This window comes from Protopterus annectens, chromosome 3.part1 (assembly GCF_019279795.1).
Source record: "Protopterus annectens isolate FY-2018-M chromosome 3.part1, PAN1.0, whole genome shotgun sequence".
Lineage (NCBI taxonomy): Eukaryota > Metazoa > Chordata > Ceratodontiformes > Protopteridae > Protopterus > Protopterus annectens.
In genome coordinates, this window is record NC_056732.1 from 488,327,797 (window position 1) to 488,337,662 (window position 9,866).

General features: G+C 37.5%; 1 protein-coding gene across 1 annotated transcript in view; it reads left to right on the forward strand.

Annotated features, from left to right (window-relative positions):
- The window catches only part of LOC122798185 (tumor necrosis factor receptor superfamily member 11B-like), an 81,245-nt gene extending 78,639 nt beyond the window's left edge, over positions 1 to 2,606 (forward strand). The window contains exon 4 of the mRNA XM_044066928.1: positions 1,140 to 2,606. Coding sequence (XP_043922863.1) covers positions 1,140 to 1,483 — 344 coding nt within the window. The 3' untranslated portion in view covers positions 1,484 to 2,606. The remainder of the gene's footprint in view (positions 1 to 1,139) is intronic.
- Positions 2,607 to 9,866: the final 7,260 nt, after the last annotated feature.

The window sequence follows — 9,866 nt, forward strand, 5'->3', positions numbered from 1 at the left end:
TGACTAGCAAAATCTTTTTGAAACTCAGTAAAGTACTTCTGTGCTACTGCATTTTCTTTCTGTGATAAAGCTTCATGCACTACAAAGGAATGTGGTTGGGTCAGTTGCCATAGCCCATGTTATGTGTCTCGACATGAATGCCAAGACTCACCTCTCAAGGTTTACCTTTGAGCTTAATTTCTTGGATGTCATATCTCAAAGCATTAAGCTTTGACAAAGGCAAGTTTTGATTGATCCAGTGACCTTCATTTCTTAAGGCAGTGTGTATTATTTCCAGATCGTTATATGCAATAAAGGTTAAACTTACTGATCAGAAGTTTAAATGGACTCATTCAGGTCCATCTCTGTGTATAGGATCCACTATGACCTGATTCCTGATATTGACAGTGCATCCATATTAAATCAATTTATTGAACAATATTAGTGGTGGCTCCACTATGCTTTCTTTAAAGTTGTCTAGGTGACGTCACGTTTTAAGGAGGATGTTAATAATGTATTTCTTGCTAGTTTTAGGTGTCACTGTTTCCTGCTCTTTATCATGTATAATGATTCCATCATAAAGTTGTCTAGGTGAGTCACGTTTTAAGGAGGATGTTAATAATGTATTTCTTGCTAGTTTTAGGTGTCACTGTTTCCTGCTCTTTATCATGTATAATGATTCCATCACCTTCAGAAATTGTAACCTTAAGCTCTTCTGAAAGTATTTCTCATATGTGTGATATATATATATTGTCTACATGAAATTTTTTTTCCTTTTTGGTTGGACATTACTTTTATAAATGCTGGAGCGATAGTTTGTAATCCAGGGGTGCTCGTAGTGGATGTTTAGAATAGAATAATGTTATTTCTTTACAGAGTTTAGTTATTTCCCTGAACATCTGCATGCCTGCTTGACTTGTATGTTTAACACCGTGGCATTAATATTTTAGAAATAACTCGTGAATGAATCCTAGACACTATGATTTTGCAGGTCACCCATTGTTTGTAGGAAATGGACTCTGCCTGTTATATCGTGCAGTGCATGTAACAATGGAATGTACTGGTTAGAATTTTCATAAGTCATAGAAGCTTCTCTTGCCATCTTTAGAGTATGTATTATAACTATGCAGGTTCATAATGTCATTATTTACGTTTCTTAGGTATCACACTTTATGAAGAAGTACTTCTCCAGTTTCTTTCTCGGCAGAACTCAAGCAGGCATCATAGAGTACTTCAACTAGGAAGAAAACTTCTTGGCTCAAAGAATGCTAAACATCTGTTCAAACAAAACAGCACATTATCACCAGAGATGCTTGTTTTTCTTTATGTGCAAGAGTGGAAAAAAAAGGAAAAATATAAATGTCTGACTGCTGAAAGACTAGTGGATTATCTGAGAACTGCTGGACTCAAACGAATTGCAAGGAAGGTGGGGAGAAAATTTATTAAAAACAGATATGCAAACATTCCAGAAGATGGTTGTAATCTGTCCTTGGTGGTTGACTAGTGGATTATCTGAGAATTGCTGGACTCAAAAGAGTTGCAAGGATGGCGGGGAGAAAATTTATAAAAAAACAGATATGCAAAATTCCAGAGGACTGTTTCAATTTGTCCTTGGTTGTTGCACAAAAGTAGGCCAAGAAATTGAGATTGTGTTAAAGAATTGTTTTACAGGCAGTATAATATGTTTTTTTTTTTTTAATTTGAATATACAGTGCAGCATTTTCTTTCATTTAACTGAGCCATCTTTGTTCTATCCCATGTGTTTTGACATCCTTCAATCCCTGGCCTCCTTACCAATATCATTGTTATGTCTTGTCATCCATATCAAATCACAATCCTTTGATCAGTATGTTTCAACTTTTGGCAGCACTTAATGCCTGCCAAGGGGGGAGAAGCAGGGTTAATGTACTATCCCATAGAGAGGGTGGTGGGTAGTCATCACTATGAAGCTGCTGCTGACATAAATCCATTGTTAAGGTAAATGACGTCATGTGGCTGATAATAGATTTGCTCATAAACCATTAATCGTATACAAGGGCTGAAGCCTCACTGCCATGCTCCATTCCCACTCTGAATTTCTGTGGAACACTGTCCTCATTCATTCTTTCAGCCCTTATACTTCAAAATAAAAAAAAAAAAACATCAGATTTATTATCCCCCCCCCCCCAAAAGACATTTTATCCTAGCACTGGCCTGGCATCATTTTTAAGTCCACGTCAATGGCAACACATTTTTATACCTCACCTCTGCACTGGGGAATGGCCTGTACAAAGTATTTAAATTATTTAAACTCAGTTTTGTAGATAGTCTGTAACATTTCTACCTTGTAAATTAATGGGCATTAATTAATATCCAGTTTGCATACACGTTTATTAATTGTATGTCATATGCAAATAAAAACAATTTATGTAAAGAGAACCATAACCAATAATTTGTGAATGTTTTCCTGAAAAGTCTTGCACATACTTTATAGTTGTTGTTCTGTAGCTGAGTTACTACAAGCTTTGTTAGGATATACTCCAGACCTGCTTGGTTTTATCCTCCCACAAATGTTGCTAAACCCAACTCTCTTGGTTTAGTAAGTATGTTCCACAAACTATTTTAACTATTAAACTGTTAATAATGTGTCTTCATGTTTCCTTTCTTGCGTGCTGCAAATACACTTCAATAACATCCCCAGCTGTTACATCTTTGATGAAATGCAGCTGACATTTAGTTGTGATTTCGAGTAGTCCCCGGTGGCACACTAATGCATTTGGATAAAGCAGTTCATACAATGCAGAAAACGTTGTCTGTGTACACAGATGGTTATGATATTGGCACAACCGTTTATCAACCCAAACATCGTAAATTCAAGAGCCTGGTTGTAATGAAGCAGATTTTCTGAATCCATTTAATTTAAGTATTCTTCACCCTAGTACAGTCTGAATCCTGGAATTGTGTGTTTTTAGACTCTTAATGTTGTACGGTTTCAGAGAGAGCCAAGGATGGTTCATATCAATGATGCTATTGGCTAATATGTAAAGAAGCTATACCTTCATCATGGCCTCTTAATCAGTTTGTAAATGGTTACATTTTAAAACAGGCAAATGCTATTCGGTTTAATAATAATTTTGCTCATAGTTAGTATTGAAATGTTTCATTGACCTACAGGAAAGAAAAGTGCATGCTAAACTGATGTGTGAATGATAATCTGGAATGAAATCATAAGTATATTTGCAGTTTTGCTTCTTAACCTCTATGCTATGTTTCGCAAAATACTTTCTAGTTGGCTATCAAAAGCCTCATGTATCAGGCATACAGACATTTTCAAAAGCACAAATGCAAGGCTTACATAGTTTTAAGCTGTGTTTAGAAAAAAAAACAGTTTTTCTTTCTAAGTTCTCTATAAAACAAGGAAAGAAAATACCTGTTTTTCTAAAACCCGTGTATTTTCTCTCTTCCCTACTTTGGTGTAACTTGAGTTGATTATATATCTTTAAAGGAGGTATGGGGGAGGTTCAGAGGGCTTGCCCCTGACTAAAACTTCTTTGTGGTCCTGTTGTGTTGGCATTTACTTGACCAAACAGAGCTTTGTGTGTGTGTGTGTGTGTGTGTGTGTGTGTGTGTGTGTGTGTGTGTGTGTGTGTGTGTGTGTGTGTGTGTGTGTGTGTGTGTGTATACAGGCAGTCCCCAGGTTGAGGACGAGATCTGTTTTTTTTTTTTCTGCCCTTAAAGTCAAATTTGTATGCAAGTCGAAACCCGTACATATGGTTCTTATTAAATGCCACTTAGTCAAATGTTTACCTTAATCTAGTATTCTACTTTTCTTTGCATATAAAACACTTTAGAAACACTTCCAAATAAACAAAAATTGTAAACATAATACTGTATAATGTAGCTATGCTTCCTTCCTTACTATGAGCTATGCTTGCTTCCTTCCTATCAACAAAGCTGGTTTAAGGTATCTTAAATGCAGTGTTTACGAGGACTTTTTCACACACACAAAAAACATTCTTCTCAACTGTACAGATTTTCTCAGAATGTCCAGATTTTTGCCTCATATTTATGGTCCATATTTCATAAAATTGTGGTTTTCTAGCAGAAATAGTAGCAAATCATTAAAGACTGACGTTAGAAAATAATGACAGACGTTTGAATTTCAAATTCATACCCTTCAGAAAATTCATGCTAATGCAAAACCTGTTTTATCAACCTTCTAAGTTTGTAAGAGCAATATTTATTAAAATTGTCCCTATTTTTGGGCATTTGTCCCACTTTTATTTATGGCTATGTCCAGATTTCTTGCTCTAAGAGGTTTAGAAGTATGACAGCCCCCACACACACACACTCTTAACCCTACTTTACCTATTCCATAACTAACCTCCTCCCCTTATGCAACCACCCTAATCTTAACTGCATCCAGGGGATCGCTCACTCACCCTTACTCTTCACTCACTCACTCTCATTCACTCTCACACATGCACATACACAAACACATACACATACACATACACATACACAGTCTCTTCCTCATTCATACATGCAGTCACTCACACATCGCTCTCATTCTCTCCCCTTCTCTCACAAATAGTCTCTTCCTCAGTCTTAAATGCATTCACTCAATTCACTCACACATCGCTGTCACTCTCTTGATTCCTCACACACACAGATTTGGGCAACTTTAAGGATTTAAATTTTTTCTCACGTTATTTCTGACATTGTGGCAGTCTGTATGTATCTATGGGTTGTCCGCATGTCGGATGTCCGTAACCCAAGGTCTGCTTGTATGTGTGTGTGCGCACGCATGTGTATGCAAGTGTGGGCATGTGTGTGTGACTCTTTGTGTGTGTACACGTGTGCATGCAGATATGCATGCATTTATTTCTCTGTGTGGCTGGTATATTCAGGTACTTAAGTTTTATTCTTATGGGAGGTTCCACAAAACAGTCTAAGGAATCTTCTTTGCTTTGTGCTTTTCTCTGAAATGAGAGTGCTACATGATCTAATTATATCGCCTACAGTCTGTATGCTGTTTTCATAACCAGCATTGTTATGACTTTTGTTTTCACTGATGTGGTTTTAATAGTTTAGCATATTTACCTTTCACACTCTGAGATACAGTTTCCACTTTGTTACTGGATACTTGCTTCTTGGAGTCTCGACATGGATGACTTCCACGTGGTCCATACTGAACTCAGGCAAGCCAGAGGTAATTCTTATTCCCACTGTGAGGATTAGTGGAGAGATGACCAAATGTGTTGGTTGACACTTTTTGTTTTGGATTAATAAAAGATTGTTATGAGGAGCAGTTAATGACCTGAAAGCTGATAAAGGCTTAACTTTAAGACATTACCATACTGCTCAGGTTTAACACCTAATTCTTGCATAATCTGTTCAGCTTTCCTGTATACTTTTGTGACACTGCAGTAAGACCATTACCTGGCATAAAGGAAGCAGACATATACATGTAATCTTCCTGGCCTAAAGGAAGCAGGCATCTACCATTTACATGTAGTCCCAAATGCAGTAGTTAAGCTGTCACACGCGGATCTGTATCAGATAATCGAAATTTTAAAAGTTAGAACACCATATGGTTGAAATCATATGTTCGGACTCTTAAAAGTTCGAAAATCAAATTATAAAAAAGAAAAAACCTACCTGCAAGCTTAAGCAGGGGGGGCAGGTCCCTCTGCTCTTTAAATATACCAACTCCGAGATCACAGTACTGTGTAGACAATGGAAAACTTCCATTGCCGCACTGTACAGGGATCTCCGTTGAAACGTTCGAACTTTTAAAAGTTCGATAATATGGTGTTGACCATACGATGTTTGAACTTTTAAAAAGTTCGACAACATAATAGGAACCCTTCACATGTTCATGTTGTACAGATTTGTGATTCTCTATTTTTTCTGGATAATGTAAAATAACAACCTCACTTATTTTGCCAGCCTTGTCTTTTGTAGTGACTTTCTGCGAAGTGTTGCATTATCTTCAAAGTATGTCTGAAAATAGAAAGGGCCACAGATAGCATCACATTTTTCAGACGGCATTCCAGAGAGCTCACATGGTTCATTGGTTACTCCATTATTTCGTGGAAGGTGTTATGGAACTTTTCTGGGCCTTTATGAAGCATTTAGGCTCAGGTTTCTTTTTTAATTGCCCAAACATTTTGACATTTTATACTCAATTGGTGACTGAATTATAGGTCAATATTGCTTTTAAATGCTGTCTGTTTTAACAGTCCATCTTTAAGAAGTTATGACTTGAAAACTATGGGCAATATCTTGTATTCTATTGTGCTGTTAAGTTTATTTTTAAGATTATATATATTAATTTGTTGCTTGAGAAGCAAGTTATAAATTTATAAATGTCTTTATTTGTGTTATTTTTGAAATTCCACTGATCTTGACATATGAAATGCTGTAATTAAACCATTTACTAGGTTGAACTATTATGTCATCGGGTTCAGCATCTCTCACTCTCGAGTTTCCTTTGACCCTGACAAATGGTTAAGTTTCACTTCACTGTAGGCCTTGATTTTTTTTAGTGCACGCTGATGGTGCTGTTCTTTTCCATTATGCTCATGAAGGCTTCAGATTCAGAGTGTGTGATGACTTCATATAATATGAGAGATGACCTAGGCTTGGAAAGTACTGGCCCCTTTTCATGTCTGCACAGTCCCCATAAGCATAACTCTCAATCTTTTACCTCCAGAATTAGGAGCAAAACAAAAAATAATTAGGGGATAGCACCCCAAATGAGGGACACATGGAAATACTGGTACTTTTATTAAATTACAGATTCTCAAAAATGCCTGATTTTAGGAGAGAGAGGGACACAGCACAATTCTGAGGAAAAATGAGGGATGTCCCTACAAATTAAGGGACAGTTGAGAGGTATGCCCATAACTGTCATTTGGCCTTGGTTTATCAGCTTCCTACTAGGTATGAAGAGGCTTTAAAGAACACCAGATAGATTGTGGAAAAAGTTAGCTTTGATGCTGATTGTCTTCAGTTAAAATAATAACTGGTGTTGCTCATCTTTCTGAATAAGACAATTAGGCTTGGGTGTTCATTTAAGTACTTTATTGCATACAAACACATCAAGATGGATAACAAGAGCATTAAACTTAAACAAACTAACTGACTGACTAGTACTCACATGCATGCTTACACCTTGCCTGCTCACTACAAAATGACACTCTTGCTTGCACGTGCTCAGTACTTATATGCACGTGCCTGCTTACTGGAAAGCTTCTTAAAGGTATATCACACACTCTGATCTATATCCTACCTCTTTACTGAGCTGTCTTGCAATGATAATGACATTTGAATAGGCATGCAAATTATATAGCCAATAATGAACAAAACAATATTCGTGTCCGGGTTGCCTTTTATCTAGAACTAGGTCTGGAAGTGTGACCTGATCTTGTAATGTAATAGTTAGGACTGGGTTTAGCAACAGGGACAATCACAAGTGAATGTTCTGGTTTCAGACTCTCGGGGATATTCTCAGGAACAGGGATATCTGCTGGAATCTTCTCTGGAACTGGAACATTGGATAAGTCACTCTGAGAATTAGAGTCTTTATTACAGGCAAGATTCTGCAATACTGGCTCGGACACCAGTAATTCTGCCTAAATTCTATTCCCTGCGATTCCACAATGTACGATCTCAGCTCTTGACACACACTTTTCATAAATCCAATCTGATCAAAACCTTTTGCTGTCTGCATCATCTGCATCCTCTCTATCTCCCCTTCTTGTAATGGATTTGAGCAGTTTGCTGATCTTATCATGATAGGACTTCTGGGATAAGAGCTTTTTCAGGAATTGAGCTATCACTGCTTTGTTGTTCTTGGCACATGGACCCAATAAATTGCTACTTATCAGTAGTGTGGTTCTGGTTTGTCTCGACCATAAGTCTCTGGGCAGGTGAGCCAAGATGATTATCACTAGGAATATTTCTGATATTCAGGACATTTAGAAAAACATCGGTATTGTCTAACAGCTGTTTTGCACTTTGAACTGCATGTTCCATCAAGCCATTTGACTACATGTACTCAGGACTACTTGTAATAGGAACAAAGTCCCACATTTAAGCAAATGTTTTTAACTGATGACTTGTAAACTGTGCACGATTGCCAGAAATGACTGTGCAGACTACCATGGACAGAAAAATGTCTCCAAGTTAGTATTGGGCAGTAGGTTAGGAAGTAGGTCAACCTTGAGCCAATTTGAATGGCAGTCTATTAATACCAAGAAATGTTGACCAATCCACTCAAAGATGTCTATAGTTACTGTCAAAGTGGTTCTTTTTGTTGATGCTGTTTAGTACTATTACAGACAGAACAAGATGAGTTCTTTCTCAATGTCTTTTGACGTAGAAGGCCAAAATACTAGTTATATCGCCCTTTTGGTAGAATCAGTTCCCAGGTGACCACGATGCAAGATCTTAATGTAGTCTTGTTGCAAGGATTTTGGAACAGTCACATTTAGACCTTTCATGATGATGCCATTGTCATTCAAAAATCGTGTCTCTAAGGAAAATACTGCTGCACTTCTTCTGGTAAACAAGATTCCTTAGAAGGCCATCCTGGACTGAAGAAGTGGTTACGCCTCTGGAGAATTGGATCTGAAGCTGTGTGAGTTCTAAGTTCATCAAGACTTGTGGAAGAAAAATTTCTCACTTTCATGACTTCAAAATCAGGTTTCTCATTGTCATGCTGTTCAGTGTTATTTCCGGGCGATCTGGATAAAGTATCAGCAAGATAAAGAAGTTTGCCTTTTGTGTAAACAAAGTGAAAATTGTACTTTGAGCATCATGCATTGCAATCCAGCAGGAGCTGTGTGTGTTGACTTTCTGAAAATAGTGACTAGAGGTTGGTGGTCAGTCTTGATTTTAATAGGTTGGCCATAAATATAATCATGGAACTTCAAACATGCAAACACAATTGCCAAGAGTCCTTTTTGTATCTGAGCATAGTGCATCTCTGTTTGGGTTACAGTTCTCGATGCATAGGCTACTAGTCAACCCTCTTGAAGAATGACTGCACCAAGACCAAACTTAGAAGCATCACAGGAAAGAGCTACTGTTTTTTGAACATCATAATATCTTAAAGTAGGCGGACTGGCAGTTCTCTGTTTCAGGACATCAAATACACTTTGGTGTTCTGACCAGGACCAAGATGTATTTTTGCGTGTCAGTTCTCTAAACAGTGCTGAAAGTTGGCTCAAATCTGGAATGAACTTAACTAGATAGTTGACCATGCCAAGAAAACGCTGTAGGGCTTGAACATTGTCTGGAACTAGCATCTCAAGCATTGCTGTTTGCTTGGAAGGATCAGGTCGTAAGCCTGAACTGATAAACAAATGACCAACATAAGTAACTTCTCATAGCCTGAATTTGCATTTCTGATGATTCAGCTTAAGATTGACTTCACAAGCTCTGTCTAAAACTCTTTTTTGAGGTTTTTATCATGTTCAACTTCACCATTGCCTCCTACAAGAATATCATCTACTGTACAAGCACATGGAGAGCCAGAAAAATTTGCTCTATTGCACGCTGAAAGACTTCACTGGCAGAATTTATTCCAAATGGCATTCTCAGAAATCTGTACCTTCTGAATGGTGTACCAAATGTGGTTAGAAATGAAGATTTACAGTCAAGCAAAATTTGCCACAGTGAACTTTTTGCATCTAAGATGGAAAAAGCAGTGGCATTTTAGCATAAGAGCAGCAACTTCTTTGACTGTGCACATTGGATTATGAGGTTGTTTTAGTGCTTTGTTCAAGTCTTTTCGGTCAATACATATTCTAATATTATCTGAGCTTTTTTATTAGCTACCACCATGGACGATACCCATTCACTTGATTCTTCAACTGGACAGATTACTCCTTGCTGCA